At 38.6% G+C, this 19,724-nt stretch overlaps 1 protein-coding gene across 2 annotated transcripts in view; it reads left to right on the top strand.

Moving 5' to 3' along the window:
- The window catches only part of erp44 (endoplasmic reticulum protein 44), a 41,073-nt gene that overhangs the window by 4,203 nt on the left and 17,146 nt on the right, over positions 1 to 19,724 (top strand). The window contains exons 1-8 of one of the 2 annotated variants that reach the window (XM_061954986.2): positions 3,012 to 3,234; positions 9,074 to 9,146; positions 9,303 to 9,342; positions 9,861 to 9,976; positions 13,890 to 14,074; positions 17,458 to 17,573; positions 17,645 to 17,819; positions 17,900 to 18,011. In XM_061954986.2, the coding sequence (XP_061810970.1) occupies positions 9,077 to 9,146; positions 9,303 to 9,342; positions 9,861 to 9,976; positions 13,890 to 14,074; positions 17,458 to 17,573; positions 17,645 to 17,819; positions 17,900 to 18,011 (814 nt within the window). In that variant the 5' untranslated portion in view covers positions 3,012 to 3,234; positions 9,074 to 9,076. Of the gene's footprint in view, positions 1 to 3,011; positions 3,235 to 9,073; positions 9,147 to 9,302; positions 9,343 to 9,860; positions 9,977 to 13,889; positions 14,075 to 17,457; positions 17,574 to 17,644; positions 17,820 to 17,899; positions 18,012 to 19,724 lie in introns of those variants that run through there. The other variant, XM_061954978.1, reaches the window with a different exon arrangement.

Genomic DNA, 19,724 nt, shown 5'->3' with positions numbered 1-19,724 from the left:
TAACAATACCACTCACACTTGATTAATATTTAAGTCACACAATGTAAATGTAGTATTGTTGGTGCCATTTGGATGTTTTTTTACTGGGTTTTATGGGCAAAATAGAGGACCTCCAATTGGCTACGCTGTAAACAGACTTTTATTTACGAGTTAGAATGCATTAAAAAAAATACACCCGTCATCATGTCTTATATGATTGTGAACGATAAGCAAAATTCCCAAAAAAAGTGCAGTTGCTCTTTACAGTTGGTAGATCACCAACCGTGACTTAAGGAAGCAGGAGAAATTCAAGGCACTCAGAGCGAGTGCCTTGAATTTCTCCTGCTTCCTTAAGTCACATGGACTACAGCGTGGCATGGTGTGTACAGGGGCCGTGCCAGCAACTTGTGGGGTTGCAGGTTCCATCCCCGCCTCTGGCATCCAAGTCACTGCCGGTGTGTTTTTGGGCAACACACATCACCCTTGCTCCCAGTGCCGTATAATGTGTATGAATCTTTGGTGGTGGTCGGAGGGGCTTTAGGCGCAAATTGGCAGCCACACTTCCTTCAGTCTAACCCAGGGCAGCTGTCTTTTCTTTCGGATTTAAAACTCCTTCCATCAATTGACAGTTTTTGAATGAACTCCGAGACATTCGAAAGTTTTGTTTCCATTTTTCTTCATCCGAAAATTCCTTCGAAAAAACTCTCTGCCACCGGTCTTTCTTTGCTTCAAACCTGCATCTGGTCCGATACATTCTTGGTAGTAGCACAATCTAAGAAAATGTATTGATGCTGTCTGCTATTTAACATCAGCAAGGTTGACAAAAGCATGAGAGGCGGGCGACCATTTTAGAGATTGCTTTGAACTTAAAACGGCTTGGTTCGCTCTCCCAGCGCTGGTACTGTTACTGTTTGTACTTATGCCATAGTTGTAGAATACATTGTTAATCTTAAATTTTATTCACCTCCAATCATTTTAGACAGACTTAGAACTAAAGGATCTGGGTGGACTTCTACCTCTTAAAAGGAGGGTCCTAATATCAGCATTATGTTTTGTCAGCTGTTCATTGATGTTCGTTCCTTTTAGCTTGACTCACTCATCTTGTAATTTTTGTTGGTAAACTTTATGATGCTACAAGTATGGTGTGATTTCTGCTATACATTGGAATGCATGTGTCAATGCTGTTGTCATCCACATTCTCCCACTTTTGAATGCAGAATTTTGGCCATCCGTGACACAAAGCCTACATTTGACATAAAGCCCTGTCACAATCTCAATATTAAATTGTGCGCTTTTTCTGTAAAAAAAATTATTAATGTTACATTTTCATGTATTTTGTGTGTAACGCCTTAATATATGAAAATACTTTACACTTGTGAGAAACATCCGGGGGTTTAATAGACCCATATAAACTATCAGGAATGATTCTTTTGCCGAAAGCATACAGTAAGTATTTAACTGGTCGTGAAAGATGGAGATAAATACACCTAAAGGATTGTTTGTTCCCTTAGAGTTCAGTTATTTGTTTTTGGGTGTGTTCCCACTTACCGTGTGGTTTGGTTAATATTAACTCTTCTCTGTGTGTCTTATTCCTATAGAAGCCTGGTGTGCTTGCAAATGATGTGGCTTGACTTGAGCCAGTTAACCCCTAACGATCCAACAAACCTATTCTCATACATAATCGGGCTTTAACACTGCCCACTCTTTACTTTACTCGGTGTGGTTTACATTATTGGAAAGTTTAGATTCCAGAATACAGTTAACTCTTTCAACACAAAAGATTATTCCAAAACATGGACATGAATTCCTCAGTGTTGCAGAGAAATAAGGTCATGTTGCGTTGACTGTAAGCTAATAAATGTATTCCAGTAAAATGGTTAGTCTACCTCTAACCCTAAACATACATACTTCCATCATTTCTGTCAAAGGCGCATAATTCTTACACAAAAAATGTATCGTGAATTTGGTTAGTATGGATGGCTTAGCCACATGGTGCTACATAAACAACTATGAACTGCAAACATTTGATTGACACCTCACTCAAAACAATAGAACATTGTGCACCTAATTTCCTCTGGGACACAAGCCAAAATGTACCAACCAACTACAGCCAATCTTCATGGTGACTGATCCATTAAAGAGCCAATAAAATTGTGAAAATGCTAATGACTGGGCTTTCGACGTTAGCACATAAAAGTCATGCGTAGGGATGGGCACCGGAAACCAGTTCCATAATGGCACCGATGCCACCGTGAATGGTAGTACGAGTAACTAACTAAAATTTCACATTACGGTTATTGTGTTTAAAATGATCACAGTGATCATTATTATCGCGGTATCGTTGAATGTGCTCAAAAAGTACTTACACACACAATTAAATCTTTTGACCAAGTATATATATTTTTTTTAAACTAACTAATATGAATATACACATTGTTACAAAACCCACTATTTTCAATGTTTAGTAATAAGCCATTACAACATAATAGACTATCTTTTATTGTTTTAAATATTGGGTTGTACTGTATCGCTTTAGGATTTATTTAAATGAAAAGTCTGTAAAAAATAAAATATTTTACTACTATCTATTAATTCGGTGTGCGTTGTGGCGACCTATTATGTTCAGCGGTGCTTGAACGTGCCGTAAAAACACCTCCGTCTCGTATTCCTCTTAGTATAGAACTCTCTGTTCTACGGCCCCGTTTACACTAATTCGTATAAGGTTATCCAGGGTAAATATCACCTAACCTTATCTGTGTCCATACACAACAATGCCACCGTTTAAGACCCCCGCCCCCTCCGTCCGCTGGCGCAACGCGACGTAGTACGCATGCGCACGTCATAGTCATCTCCAGTGTTGCTTTGTGTGCGAGTTCTTAAATGTAACTTATCTGAATAATATCCAGTGTTGTGGTATTTATATTAACTGGAATCCCGTGTGCTGTGGGGCCCTATTGTAGTGAACCACACCTGAGACATCATAAATTAATCAAATCTTTATTAGACACGTAAACAATGTGATAAAGAACATTTAACATTAGTCAATCTTGGGATCTAGATATCTGGTCAGAACACTCCTCACTCTTTTGCCTTTACCTTCATTGTCCATTCGTTTTTGGTGACCTAGACGTCCAGTCTGCGACATACATGGCGGACAATAACTAGACGTCCAGTCTGCGACATACATGGCGGACAATAACTGATACAGTCTGCTTTGCCAGTCCAAAAGCATTCGCTGTTTTCCTCGACGGCCAGGTAATACAAAGCACACGCTACCTTTTTTTTAATCACATCCACGGGAGCTCGCATTCTCGTTCTCTCCTTCGACAAATGAGTTTTTTGCTAAGTAGCATCACAGCTGACCCGGCCGGACATTCTCTTGTCGTCTGAGAAATGTTTTATCCCAAATAGTTTTAATCGCTTTCTCTTAAGGTATTCATGTGTGATTTCCACAAGTGTCTGTACATGTAGACGAAGGAGAAACACAGCATGTCTGGATGACTCGCCTTCATATTTCCAGTGGTTAGCTCCGAGCTTTATTATGAAGCTGGCTGTGGCGTGTTCTTTCTGATGTCACTTCCTGTGTGGGCGAGGTCTTTCTGGCGTCACTTACTCTCCGAACTCACTTTGTAAACGATCAATGAGTCCATACAAAAAGCTAAGTGCCGGCCGGAGATTCATGAATTACACGGCTGACTTACCCATGTAAAAATTTGTCCGAGGATGGGGACCTTAAACGATAGTTTAGGATCTGAACCGAGGATGTCGTTGTCGCTTGTGCAGCCCTTTGAGACACTTGTGATTTAGGGCTACATAAATATTAATTGATTGATTGATAGTTTAGTGTGGCTGAAACGGGGCTTAGGCTAAATAATGATTTGTTTAAGGGGTTAAACAACTTAGTGTAGACATGGCCTAAGAGAGGTTCAGTGTGCACAATTGAATATCTTAGTTGCTCAGACAGTAATGTGTTTATGTAAGTTTAGTTTTCAGTTCAGTTCAGTTTCAGTTATTTTCGAACATGCATCCAATACAATGTAATGCATCACATATTTCCAGTTGTTTCATGACAGCACGTACGAAAAGGAATTGGAAGAAGCTGATCTTACTTAATTCTACCCCTTTTCATATCACAATGATTGTATCCCATTTACATGTTCTCTGTAGCAGAACAGTGAATAAATAAATAATATACCATAGTCATTTTTATCTCAAAAGAAAAAAAAGGGTTTGAGATGTTCATTGTAATTATTGTTGTGTGTACTTTGAACACTGTAGTTTGAACAGTCTCTTAAACTGAATCATATTGGTGCTTTGTTTGATTTATTTGGTTAATCCATTCCATATTTTAATTACACATACTGATATGCTAAAGGTTTTAAATGTTGTACAAGCCTACAAATGTTTTAAATTAGATTTTACTCTAAGGTTATATTTCTCCTCTTTTGTTGAAAATAATTGTTGTACGTTCTTGGGTAGCAGGTTATAGTTTGCTTGGTACATCATTTTAGCTGTTTGCAAATGCACCAAATCGTTGAATTTCAATATTTGTGATTCAATAAGTAAAGGGTCTGTATGTTCTCTATATCCCACAATATGTATTATTTTAATTGGTGTTTTTTTATAAGACCGTTACTGAATGAAGCGCACATTTGAAGTTGTTTCACCATATTTCTACACAATAATTCAGATATGCTAACACCAGCAAGCAGTAAAGAATATGAAGTGATTTTTGGTGTAGAACATGTTTTGCTTTATTCATTATTAACGTGTTTCTTGCTACTTTATGTTGTGTATTTTTTACATGAGATTTCCAGTTCGTTTTATCATCTATTATTACACCCAAACATTTGTTTTCTTTTACCCTTTCAATGTCTACTCCATCTATTTATATTTGTGTTGGACTTTCCCTTCCACTGTTACCAAATAGCATTATTTTAGTTTTACTGAGATTCAAAGAGTCTGTTTTTGTCAAACCATTTTTGTAATGTGTTAATTTCTTCTGTTATTATTTGTATTAGCTTTTGTGTGTTCTCTCTTGAACAAAACACAGTTGTATCATCTGCAAATAATACTTGGATAGATTGGGGTATGTCGTTTGATGGGGAAATACGTTAAAAGCATTTTGTTTTCATGTTAGCATTTAAACTAGCAAGCTGGGGCCACTCATTCTGTGAGTTTATTAACAAACTGCAGTTATCAATATTTGGAATAATAATGTTTTCCCTAATTTTAAAGGGAAACTGCACTTTTTTTTTTATGTTGGTTATTGTTCACAATCATTATGAAAGACATGACTACGAATGGATTTGTTTTTAATGCATTTTGAATATTAAATAAATGCGATCAAAAGTCAGCTTACAATGGAGCCTATAGGAGCCGTTCAATTCTGCCTATAGAGCCCCTAAAAACATTCAATTACCTCCATTTTTTTAATACATTATGAAAATACATATGTAATGTAGTAACGGGCACATTTATAATAATATTTAATATTTATGTATTGTGATCTTTTTAGGCATACTAGGTTAGTATTCAAAAATGCATCACAATGTTTGCTTTTTTTCCCCTTCATCACTGATTTCCACTCACTGCAGACTTTGAGAGCCAACAACCATAATAAAACATCACTTACTGTATAAGGTCCACTGTCATTAAGATGCTGACTGCAAGCATGTTCATGTATTCCTATTTAGATGAAAAATGTCTCTTAATCCTCGTGAAGAAACGGGGTGGGGGAGGGTTGGGGGCCAAGTGCTTTTCGTGTCGTTCTCGCCAGTTCCAGGTCTTATATGGCTGTCAACGTGTCCCAACTTGTCAAATTATATCAACAGCCATCTTCTGTCTGAGAGGCATGATTTATGATCTACCATAAATGTGCATGATTCCAAGAGGGACAAGTGGTAGAAAATGAATGGATGGAATAGACTTATAGGGAGCAGGGGAACAAGAAAGCAGCTGATCAGTCGATGATGTAATTATCAGCACACAGGAAGTGAACACGGCGCCGCCATTAATAGTTTTTCTGTGTTATAATATTAATATCACTATTAATAGGTCAGTATTCAAGTCACGAAATGTAAATGCAGTATTGTTGGCGCTTTTTGAATGGTTATCGGATTTTATGGGCAGAATAGTGGAGCTCCCATTGGCTCAGTGGAATTTTATTTAATACTTAGAATGCATTTAAAAAAAGAAACATCCGTCATGTCTTTCATAATGATTGTGAACCATAGGCAAAATTCCAAAAGTGCAGTTTTTCCTTTAATGAAATGTAAATGGGTTCTGTTATGCAAAATAGTGTATAGTTCTAACTTGTATCCGTCAGGAGACTGCATATGGAAGTGCTAAAAACTACACAATGTCTGAAGGAAGGAAGAGACAATCGAAGTGGAGCCACATAAATAAAACCAATTAAAAAAAGGTGCAACCTGAAGAGGCAGTCAGAAACCAGCTTGAAGGTGGTCTGTAAAACAATATATTCGGGGTGTAACGGTACACACAAATTTTGGTACGGTACTACCTCGGTTTAGAGGTCACGGTTCGGTTAATTTTCGGTACAGTAAGAAAACGACAAAATATAAATTTTTTGGTTATTTATTTACCAAATTTGTAAACAATGGCTTTATCCTTTTAACATTAGGAACACTATAATAATTCTGCCCACGTTAATCCACATTAAACTGCCTCAAATTGTTGCTCAGATTAAATAAAATGACAAAACTTTTCTTCTACATATAAAAAGTGCAACATTAAACAGTTTCAAGTCAACTCATCATGCTTAATTTATTACAGCATTTGGGAAGCCTGTAGTTGATTTTTATTATTTTATCAACATGTGATAGCAGGGACCCTGCCATTCAAAACTAGGCTGCTCCATTACTGATGATTAATGTAACTATAGCTGAAAAAAATAGTACAATAGCAATAGGAGAGACTATTCATCCCTGAACACCATGGAGTTCATGTAGGCTTAATGATGCAGTTACATTATTATATGAACTATTAGAGACAGAAACTCTTCATTTAACAGAATGTCATTTTTTGCTGCTTCAACACAGCTCAATCAACACAGAAAAAGGTAAAGTGAAATAACAGACAGACAGGGCTTTGCTGTCCATAACACGCACACACACACACACACACACACACACACACACACACACACACACACACAGCTAAATGAGCTAACGTTACGCTAAAAGTGTATTAGCCTTCACCTAAAGCCAGGACTGTGAGCGAGCTGAGCTGCAGTTTATATTTCTAGAAGTTCAACGGGCTCATAATGATGTTACTAGTAGTTGACTGGGAGTTGTTTATTATAATTTGGGGAGAGTCCGCTGCCTGATGCTTACTTGCTAAACGCTAAGCACTGACTCCATGCGCTCTGAATACGCACTGCTGATTGGCTGTTACCGCTCTGAATACGCACTGCTGATTGGCTGTTACCTCTTTGTATGTAACCAATCAGATGGTTGTGTGGGTGGGACAATGCTGGATGCTGTGTACTGACAGAGACAGGCAGAAGGAAGCGGAGCAGCTTGTTAAGACATTAGCTTAGCTTAATATGTTCGTATGGAAACTCGTTCGGTACACCTCCGAACCGAACCGAACCCCCCGTACCGAAACGGTTCAATACAAATACACGTACCATTACACCCCTACAATATATGCAACATTTTGACCAAAGAACCACCATTACATGTTATGTAGACCACAAGGGAGTGTTAAATGTAGAAAAAATGTTTTAATATGACCCGTTTAAAAAAGTATTACTAACTGCCGCAAGTTTTACCGCGGTTATCATTAATACTGTTTATCGTTACATCCCTAACTACTACCAAATTAGTACATTAAAAACGGGGACTGTACCCAAGTTGGTACATTTAAATTCCTTATTATTGTTTTGGAGTTTTGCAACATTTAACTTGAGCCGACCAGTAATTTCAATACTTCAATAATATAATAATAATAGTAATGGATTCGATTTTTATAGCGCTTTTCTAGACACTCAAAGCGCTTTATAGAACTGAGACCCATCATTCATTCACTCCACATTCACACATTGATGATGTTAAACTACATTTGTAGCCACAGTTGCTCTAGGGTAGTTTGACGGAAGCGGGGCTGCAAATTTGCACTTAGACCCCTGTGACCACCACCAAATATTTATTCACATACATACACCAGTGTGAATATAAAACACATAAATAAAATACTTATTGTGTACTTTATATTTTTCTTCACTATAAATAACTTTGTAGAGTGTGCACAAGATTGTCTCAAAATTCTCAAAAAAGCAATTTAAAAGAATATAGTGACTTGTGAATTGATGTTGCAATTCATAATCGATTAAATCGATCTACTTCTTTTTTCGTTCTGGTTACTTCTGTTTACATCAGCACCGGTGCCATTAAAAATCGGGTTATAGTACCCATCCCTAGTTGATTTGAGTTGAAAAAAATTATTTTTTTCATTCCAGCCAACTTCTAGGTGCAGTAATTGCTTGTTGTCTTTATAAATAATTGATTTTTGAACTTATGTTAATCGACATTGATCGTTTTGTGTCTCATTGTGACGCGTTTAAGAATCGATGTTCTCCTGGCCCACCCTTTGTGAAAAGGCAGCAATCAAACTGGGTTGCAGACCAATTGTTTGATTCCTAGCAAACTGTTACATTGTTTCGTTTTAAGAAACTACATCAAACATTCTGTTCCATCTGTCATTTGAACCAATCAGGTTGAAGCACAAATGTCCTCATGATAATAACCACAGGCACTAAACAAATATAACTAGGAATTCACTGATGTCCTCCGTTTGGAATGTATTCAGATAGCACGTCAGCTGTTGGCTAACCTGACTGATTCTTATTAAAAATCTCAATGGCGTCCATGTTGTTTTTTATCAACTCAATTTTTGGTTCACCAAACTACGTTTTTGTGAACAAGAAGAGAACAGAGCAATCTTATGTTGCTAATTTCAGAAGTGAGGGGGGGCGGGGTGGGGATTTGTTAACTGATTGAAAAGTGAACTTTAGATGTTTGCATTGTTGTGTTTTTGGTCCCAATTGCTGATGAAGAGTTCGTGTTTGCAGGTGATGGGCCTCTCCACCCCCGGACAAGCAGAAATCACTAGTTTGGACTCAGGCAACATTGATGACGTTCTTAGTAAGACATCACAAAACATAACTTTCTAAACTGGATTCATATCCCTAAATGTGTGATCATTAATGTGTGTGTGTGTGTGTGTGTGTGTGTGTGTGTGTGTGTGTGTGTGTGTGTGTGTGTGTGTGTGTGTGTGTGTGTGTGTGTGTGTCTCTGCAGACAATGCTGGGGTTTCCTTAGTAAACTTTTATGCAGACTGGTAAGTCACTTGCTCTCCTGCAATGTCTAACGACGTCAACATTGTTGGAATTCCACTTGTAAGGCAAATGTTTGCTACCAATGTAACATGGAAAGTGAATGCAGTGGAACTTCTACGGTCCAACACAATCCGTTCCAGGACACTGTTTGAAGTTCACAGTTTAAAACAAATGTTTCAATTGAGATTACTGGAAATTGAAATAGTCTGTCCAAGTGTAATTCCATCAGTCATAACAAAGTGTAAAAGGGTTGCATGCATCTTTTAAGACAAACTCAACAGTTTGATTCAATGTCCTGTGAATACAATGACCTGGATCAATGAGAATATATCAATAGGTATGTAAGAAGACGTTTGACATCTACTGTTTTGCATCAAAAATATCACATTGTCTTTCATTGGAAACATTTTGTTGTTATTAAAACACAGTTAGGTAATGAAAGAAGCAACCGGATTATCGGACAAAAGTTGGTGTTCCATCAAAGAGAAGATGTGAACTTCCCCCTCCCTTCTCGGCTCAGGTGCAGATTTAGTCAGATGCTCCATCCCATTTTCGAGGAGGCATCTAACATCGTGCGGGTGGAGTTCCCCGAAATGAAGCAGGTGGTGTTTGCGCGTGTTGACTGCGATCAACATTGTGAGTATTGGCTGCTTTTCCCTTCCCTCTGTGTTCCATGCAGCTTTTGTGAAAACACACCACACAGTACTCATGTCAGTGTAGTTTTTAAGTGGGCCGTTCTGAGAAGTAAACTACATCTCCCATAATCTCCTGGGCTCTGCGGGCGAGCAAAGCGAAGAACTCCTGGAACCTCCTGCAAAGTTTAAATCAGGAGTATGGGCGCGTTTTGCAGTTAACAAAAACGATTAAGGAGAAAACGTGGTTGGAGTCTCTCGCCAGTCCTACAAATTATTAGACAAGCAGCCCTTTCCTTTTTGCCTAATTCCTCATGTGGGAGTGCGGACCAGCAAAAAATACTGTGGCGTTATGGACAAAATACGATATAAATGATATCAACTTGGCCGGCAGTAGAGCTTTTAATACTGTCGTTATATTATGATAATGCATTTTGTTGACACATTCTAGCTGTCCACAGATTTGACAGCGACAAGCAAACGACCGCATTCTCAACGCAATGTAGCATTCTCTCTGGCGTCTAAAGTCCCTCCACAGTGCAAAGCCACTTATACGTCAGCGTTTCTTGCCTCCTTGGCAGCAAATAAACAAAGTTTTTTACATCTATTATTATCACTGGAGTGCGCGGAATAACTCAACATGCCACACTACACACCGTAGGAGGATATGTTATCCGCATGCAAGAGCTCTAGAATGTTGACAAGTTGGCTGAATTGATACATGTATGTACAGTAATGATACAAAGCAGTATAGTATCACGTCGCTACCACAGTGGTTACATCACAATTTTTTTACTATTAATATATATTTTTTCGGTTTTGTTATTGTTTACAGACTCATGAGTTAAGTCCTTGGACACAGGAGGACTTGAAGGGCAAAAACTGGAATGGAATGATTCGTTTTAACAACGACTCGATTCTATTATTTGAGGTTGCTGATATGATTCAGGGACTGTAACTACACGATCGGTCCACGCGTGAGCAATTTTTTGTGACGTTGCGTTCTATGATTTTTGAATGTTTTAATAATTGTTTGTATAAAAAATAACGTAGGAGTAAAATGACAAGAATATTAACATGAACTTGTAGTAGATTTAAAAGAATCAGGGATTATTATCGCAACATTTTTAAACACTTTCACTCTTCTGTCATTGTAATGAATGACGCACGGGGGCACCACTGATTTCCATTGTACAATTTATTTTTAAAATATTGATTTTTTTTAAATTGTTTAAACAATGCACTTACTGTTACTCAAATCTATACCTGCGACCCAACAAAAATGTTACTTTTAAATGTGGGATCTGAACCGAGGATGTCGTTTTGGCTTGTGCAGCCCTTTGAGAAACTTGTGATTTAGGGCTATATAAATAAACATTGATTGATTATCAGTATTGTGAATGGATGTATTTGATGTATGTAAAGTAGTAAAAAAAAAGTTTGATTTCTTTGCAATTTAAGGCCGCTGAGCATACACCAGATAATATATTGTGATCCATATTGTTATCGAAGGAGGCTGCAATACATATCGCAATACAGATTTTAGGCCATATCGCCCATCATTACCATCCACTAGAAAATATTCTTGATGTAAAACCAAGAAGCTAGAAAGGCCAAATATCAATTTGTAAGATATTTACATTATTAAAAGTTCAAACCAAGAAGCTAGAAAGGCCAAATATCAATTTGTAAGATATTTACATTATTAAAAGTTCAATAGTCAGTTTCTGAGAATCAGCATTCTCCAAACTAAAACAAAAAAGTCCACTATGAACTGAGCTGTAGCAGACTTGTTACATTGGTGGATGTTTACATTTTCCTTTTAATGACACTCAGCTAAACATAGTGTATGTGTGTTTGGTTGTAACTTTAAACAATGGAAGTTTCCTGCACCATTCTGTACACTTAAAAATACCTGTTTGTAGTAATAAATATGATTACAAGATTTGAGCATTATGTAGGATGTGGTAAATTACAGTAATTGTGTTTATCCCTAACATTCCTGCCACTTTATTTTACACACTATGGCATTTTTATCAAGTCATCTTGTTTTTGGACAATACTGCAATAATACCCGGCCTTAATACCCTGACAATACCGTAGCGTGAGATTTTGATAACGTTAAATTTTTAACATTAATTTTTAATTTTTATGAATTTTATTTAAAATCGTGCATGCACTAATGTGCAGTTGATTGGGTAGTGTCATGCTGCAGAAGCAACAAGTCAGTATGGAAGACACTAAACAGCACGCTGATCCTCAGAGTACTCATAAGATTTCTTCGGGGTTGGCAGGTCTGGCAATGTCTTCCAGCCTAGTGCACACCGATATAGACATACCGATAAAACAATATCAATATATAAGGTTGGTTGCATGAACAAAGACATTTGCGCTCTGATACAATCTAGCAAAACTGGAAGTGATCACTAAGCAATGGAGAGACAAGTTAACCGCTAATCACGTAGCACAGAATCATTTTGGTTGCGCCATCTTGCTGTCTCGTTGATTATTTGCTAAGAGTGAGAAAAGAAACTAAAAATGAGTGCTACAGAGAGTGAAGAAATTATGGATAAAACAGGAAAAGTCACCTCAACACTATAGCACATTTGTGCATTTTCGGACTGTAGTCTTGTCAACCCTTGTCAGCTCCCTATTTAGAAACAACATGTAGGAACTTCATAAATAAAATAAATTACAAAATATAACAAATGTGCTACTTTAAAATAATTGTAAGTTGATCCAATAATATTTAAATAATAAATACTGCATAACATAAATTCCTTTCTATACTTAAATAATAAAAACAGACCAAATTAAATGTTACACAGCCGTAACTTCCTGGAACTTAACCTGCAAGTAATAGTTATTTTCAGGTTTCTATGTTTACATTTTCACACTTTGCACTATTTTGTTACACTTTACACATTCCTTACATATTAAAGTTCTATATTAGCTTACATATTCCTTTTTTCTGTACTTTAATTTCTAAGGATATTGTTAAGTGTTCAATTTGATAGAATTGTGTTTACCGTGATTGATTGTTTCCCATGGTTGTGTTGACATTTCATTTCCAAGTTTCTGCCTTGATAGCTGAGGGGATTATAGTCAGAGAGGAAGGTTTACATTTGAAATAAAAATGTTAACATTTACCTGTAATATATTTTTTTAGTGGCGCTTATTTAAAAAAAAAATTATTATCGATATCGACCAAGATAAAATACTTATTTGTGATACAGTTTTCAGCCATATCGCCTCGACCTTTTGCTGTATTAATTTTATGTCATACTTTTTAAATAAAATGTTTTTCACAGTTTGTAATTATGTTCACGTTTCAAATCTGGCCATCGTGTCGCAGACGATAATGACAATTAATTGATGCATATCATTGTTTTTCAATTCCGTCATCTTTCATGTTACATACACAAAATGGAAAAGACCCCCACATACGCGCACACATACACACCATATTTAATGGACCGACAGACAAAAATATGGCCGCCACACCAAATTGTGACGCAGACACAAACAACCGGCCACAGCCTTTTGAGATAAAGCGAATTAAAGAGAATTATTGATGACCTGCAAACTGTTTGAAGACTAATGACAAAACTGTTTCTTCCTATGAAGCCTGGAAGGCTTAGAGGCGCCCCGCAGGGAGATTGACACCTGCCTTACGAACACACACACGCACACGCACGCACCAACAAACCCACAGGCGGCGAGTGTGTACACAGCGAATATTTACCCTTAGTGGGGGGGCTTTCATGTGGGAGATCAGAGCCCAGGGCTGTCTGAAGGTAGTGTTTGCAGCCGTGTGGTTTAACTGCACCGCCACCGCCACTCCTCCCGTTTTATACTTTACACCTCTTCATCAATCGATTCCTTCCTCTCTAACTTCTCCTCCCGCCTTTGCGTAGCGGATATAGCCCAGCGCTACCGCATCACCAAGTACCCCACGCTGAAGCTGTTTCGCAACGGGATGATGATGAAGAGGGAGTACAGAGGTCAGAGGTCAGTGGCGGCCATTGCCGACTTCATACGCCAGCAGCAGGTGGACCCCGTAAAGGAGATTCACTCGCTGGAGGAGCTGAAAGCCGTGGATGTGAGTGGCAACGACGCATTATTTAGATTGTCCTCTACATTGGACATTTCAACATGTTCACGGCCATGCAAACTTAACATTGACTACTCACAAGTAGGGATGGGTACTATTCCCATTTTACCGATACAGTACTAATTCCTGGTACCTTGGAATTGATACCGGTACCGATTTTCGGTACTTTTGTGTGTATGAATAAATAGTTTTTTGACACGACATAAAAAATGAGTTGCTAGATGTCCAGTTGCTAGATCTTGTTTTATTATAACATTTAAGTCTCATGTGCAATGCAGTTGCACTTTGAAGATGGCAGCACTGTATGCTATCTATGGTATGTTGTCTCATGAGAAAGTAGCGTTTTCCAGGAAGCTGAATGTGTTATGTTGCCCCCTTCAAAGTGGTTATACTGTAAGTATTGTTCTTATTGCACACCAACTGTTTGATTGTATCATTCATCTTAGTTGTCGTTAGGGCTGGGCGATATGGACCAAAACTGATATTGTGGAATTTACCGGTATATGATATATACCAGTATCTTAAAAAAAAAAAAAGAAATGTGCAATTTGCTTAAGGTTGCCTCAGTTTTTTTACGGCTAGATAATCAGTTTTGAGTACTCAGATTATTTTTGTTGTAAGTAGTAACATAATATATAGTTTATTCTTATAAAGTAATTTACCGTTACTATGTCAAAGCAGTTTCATTCATTTTGTTCATTAACGTTATGTTTATTGGCTCACACTCATGCACGGGATAGATAGAGCTCCGACTCATTCACTGCGGAGAAGGCCGCTGGCTGTTAAGTTTAAAACTACTTTTCAGCCACCCAGCCGCTATACTACAGTAGCTTAGGCTATGGGAAAAGGCACTTTTAAAAGCGGGGTGTCGCTAAACATTTGACACATAACATAACATAAACCGATGAGATTAGTGATAAAGTCGCTACAAGGAGAGATATAGGTTCTAAAGCAAATTGGTGTACATTTGGGTCCAAAGCATTGCATAACACGGGAGTTGGGAAGTCGGCACCGCGCCGCCATATTTATAAAAAAAAAAATTAAAAAAAGTTTGACGCACGCTAGTTATAGTGCGTCATCTGAGAAGCCTCTGTAAACTCGCAAGGGGTGGGGGTGAGTCACGCGCAGAGACGATCAAACTGACATAACAAGGCACATCAAAAAATACCGGTATGGCGATATTGTCTTAAGTATACAGGTAAAAGCCAGTAAATTAGAATATTTTGAAAAACTTGATTTATTTCAGTAATTGCATTCAAAAGGTGTAACTTGTACATTATATTTATACATTGCACACAGACTGATGCATTCAAATGTTTATTTCATTTAATTTTGATGATTTGAAGTGGCAACAAATGAAAATCCAAAATTCCGTGTGTCACAAAATTAGAATATTGTGTAAGGGTTAAATTTTGAAGACACCTGGTGCCACAAACTAATCAGCTGATTAACTCAAAACACCTGCAAAGGGCTTTAAATGGTCTCTCAGTCCAGTTCTGAAGCCTACACAAACATGGGGAAGACTTCAGATTTGACAGCTGTCCAAAAGGCAACCATCGACACATTGCACAAGGAGGGAAAGCCACAAAAGGTTATTGCTGAAGAGGCTGGCTGTTCTCAGAGCTCTGTGTCCAAACACATTAATGGAGAGGCAAAGGGAAGGAAAAAGTGTACAAGCGATAGGGATCACCGCGCCCTGGTCAAGATTGTGAAAAAAAAACCATTCAAAAATGTGGGGGAGATTCAGAAGGAGTGGACAGCTGCTGGAGTCAGTGCTTCAAGATCCACCACCAAGAGACGCTTGAAAGACATGGGTTTCAACTGCCGCATACCTCGTGTCAAGCCACTGTTGACCAAGAAACAGCGCGCAAAGCGTCTCACCTGGGCTAAGGAAAAAAAGAGCTGGACTGCTGCTGAGTGGTCCAAAGTCATGTTTTCTGACGAAAGCAAATTTTGCATTTCCTTTGGAAATCGAGGTCCCAGAGTCTGGAGGAAGACAGGAGAGGCACAGGATCCACGTTGCCTGAAGTCTAGTGTAAAGTTTCCACCATCAGTGATGGTTTGGGGTGCCATGTCATCTGCTGGTGTCGGTCCACTCTGTTTCCTGAGATCCAGGGTCAACGCAGCCGTCTACCAGCAAGTTTTAGAGCACTTCATGCTTCCTGCTGCTGACCTGCTCTATGGAGATGGAGATTTCAAGTTCCAACAGGACTTGGCGCCTGCACACAGCGCAAAATCTACCCGTGCCTGGTTTACGGACCATGGTATTTCTGTTCTAAATTGGCCCGCCAACTCCCCTGACCTTAGCCCCATAGAAAATCTGTGGGGTATTGTGAAAAGGAAGATGCAGAATGCCAGACCCAAAAACGCAGAAGAGTTGAAGGCCACTATCAGAGCAACCTGGGCTCTCATAACACCTGAGCAGTGCCAGAAACTCATCGACTCCATGCCACGCCGCATTAACGCAGTAATTGAGGCAAAAGGAGCTCCAACCAAGTATTGAGTATTGTACATGCTCATATTTTTCATTTTCATACTTTTCAGTTGGCCAACATTTCTAAAAATCCCTTTTTTGTATTAGCCTTAAGTAATATTCTAATTTTGTGACACACGGAATTTTGGATTTTCATTTGTTGCCACTTCAAATCATCAAAATTAAATGAAATAAACATTTGAATGCATCAGTCTGTGTGCAATGAATAAATATAATGTACAAGTTACACCTTTTGAATGCAATTACTGAAATAAATCAAGTTTTTCAAAATATTCTAATTTACTGGCTTTTACCTGTATATATACCGCTTTCTAAAATATAGCGGTATTAACTATAGTACCAATATATCGCTCAGCCCTAGTTGTCGTTTTCAATACCAAATTTTAAAGTATTGAAATGGCCAATGTGAAATCGTTAAAGCTAATAGCCTGTCTATGGCGATTCCAATGTAAAACAGTAGCAACAATCTAGTGCATTTTGGAATAGTGCCGCCTTACTTTGTTTCAGTTTTTTTCTACCAAGCATACTTGCTTTGTTGTTGTTAAAAATTGCAACATTACTAATAGGGAGTTTGGCTGAGTCCGCCCTGAGTGCTGCTTCAATATTTGTTTACGTGAACCAGTGCTTCGTCTGCAACCGGACGTGACGTCACGTGTAGCAAAGGTATCGAAATATGGCATCGTTTGATTTTACGTGACACGATGCCCGGTAGTATCGACAGAATTCAGTTGGTACCTATAAAAGTATTGAATTTAAAACCCATCCTACCCTCAAGTATCCCAGTTTCATTTCTGTTGTATTGTCCTTTGAGATGATGTTGGTTATGAAGTGGTTGCTGAAATGTGAGTGATGTTGTATACCTGCTGTGGTTGCACAGAGAACCAAAAGGAACATCATTGGTTACTTTGACAAGAAGGACTCCGACAACTACCACTCTTTTGAAAAAGTTGCCAACATTCTCCGAGATGACTGCGTTTTCCTGGCTGCTTTTGGGTAAGTCTTTTGTTTACCCAACACGGCTTCATCCATGCCCGCAATGACGTGAACTTTATCCCAACGTCCAGTTCCGCAGCCGAGTCAGAGCGCTTCAGCGGAGACAACGTCATATTCAAGCCGATAGGGGAGAACGCCCCTGACATGGTCTACCTCGGCTCCCTTACCAACTTTGACCTGACCTACGCTTGGGCCCAGGACAAGTGTGTGCCTCTGGTCAGGGAGATCACCTTTGAAAACGGAGAGGTTAGTCTCGTCGGCAACGGCACAATCTGTTGAATGACGACTGTCATCTTTAACTGTGTGCGCGCTTGTGTGTTGTATAGGAGCTCACTGAAGAGGGGATCCCGTTTCTCATCTTGTTCCACCTCAAGGAAGACAATGAGAGCTTGGAAAAGTTCCAGCACGAAGTAGCTCGTCAGCTCATTAGCGAGAAAGGTGAGGATTATAGGTTGTTTTTTTTCAAACCCACTCACTTTTCACGATATTCCCCTTTTTACACTTCCTACTCCACTCGCCATGGGTCGGTCCTACCAGGTGCTATGTTGTATGTGTTGTATGTGCTATGCTGGCGCTTACCACTGTTGATCCTTCATTGGTTTAGAGACAGACAGACAGACAGACAGACAGACAGCAAAATGAGCAATATATAGACATTTCAAAATACCGTGTGCGTGCAGACGCACACACGCACGCACAGACACACACACTGCAAGATGGTTAGATGCCGCAGATCGTGCCCTAGGGAGGGAGCGCATATTTCACGACCATGTACGAAGTGACAAATATTTATTTCAACGCTTTAAGCTACCGAGAGCTGTCCCCCCTTTCTTAAACTTACGTTTTGACATCATGTATTTCCCCCGCGGGATAATACGAATTTCTCTTCTGTAATCTGTTTGTTTTCTCTCCGTGTGTCTGATGTTTGGCTTTTCCGTAGGAATTGTGCCCTTATATGGGGAATTAAGGGCGTTTACCTAGGCAAATTATGGAATTAAGGGTGTTACATATGCATATTGGGGAAATAAGGGCGTGTTTATATGCAAATTATGATAGAGACACACGCGCTAACCATTTGGCATTCAGCAACTTAAGAAAAGCAGGTGGGAACAATTTAGGCGTTTAAGAACACGTCATGAATTTGAATGGACACCTCTTCAGAAATCACTGAAGGAGAAAGATAAGAGGAAAAGTTAGGAACTTATTGCTGAATGGGGCCCAATGTTATCTAATGCTAGCTATTGAAATTGCTATCGTTAGCTAACTACACCCAAAGTTAATGTGCGTGCACGTGTTATGTACGTACTTAGTTACATCATTACGTCCTAGAAGCTGTAAGAGGGTGGGATATAACATTGAAATTACTATGGAAAGTTTGCGCCCTCTATGCAACCGTGTAAATGTTGCAAACAGCCCCCTTAAAAGGGTAAATGTACTTTTTTTGGAATGTTTAACAATATCTACGTAATATTTAAACTACTTTCTTATTCTCTTTTATTACATAAAATATACATTGGAGCAAAACCAAGTCAATAGTACACAATATCTAAACAAAAGTAGAAACTACTATCTACTAGTCATTTACATTTTTTTGTTTTTCCCCTAAAGTCTGAATTTGTAAATATTAATTAGACAACAAACATTGAGAATGAGTAAGTGTTGTGTGTGTCTGGGGAACCGCGGACTCACAGAGACACAACTGTGTGCTTGGGAGGTAAAACCTTTTGGAATTGTGCTGTTTGTTTGGTAGATTGGTAATAAAAGTTAAAAATAGCGTCCGACTTTGTGTGATTTGTTCTTGGGGCTACAATATATTACTTGTATTTGTTTTCAAGAAAAAAAAAAAATTTCAAGGTGTAGCGGTAATGAAAATTCTGTGGTGGCGCGCCACATTCAATTACATTAAGGGGAAACCCTGCACTATCAACCAATAGGGATCAGTGTTGGTGATCGGGATTAAAAGGCATTGAGCGACAACGGCGATCATATATTTTTCATGAAAGTCGGTCGATACTGATTGGTGGTCGATGGATTAAAGTTAAAAAATTAAAGTGCCAATGATTGTCACACACACACTAATTATTCTCTGCATTTGACCCATCACCCTTGATCACCCCCTGGGAGGTGAGGGGAGCAGTGGGCACATCGTCC

The sequence above is a fragment of the Nerophis lumbriciformis genome, linkage group LG04 (genome assembly GCF_033978685.3).
Source record: "Nerophis lumbriciformis linkage group LG04, RoL_Nlum_v2.1, whole genome shotgun sequence".
Taxonomy (NCBI): Eukaryota; Metazoa; Chordata; class Actinopteri; order Syngnathiformes; family Syngnathidae; genus Nerophis; species Nerophis lumbriciformis.
Note: the sequence above shows the minus strand (reverse complement) of the source record. Positions and strands in the feature narration are given on the sequence as shown.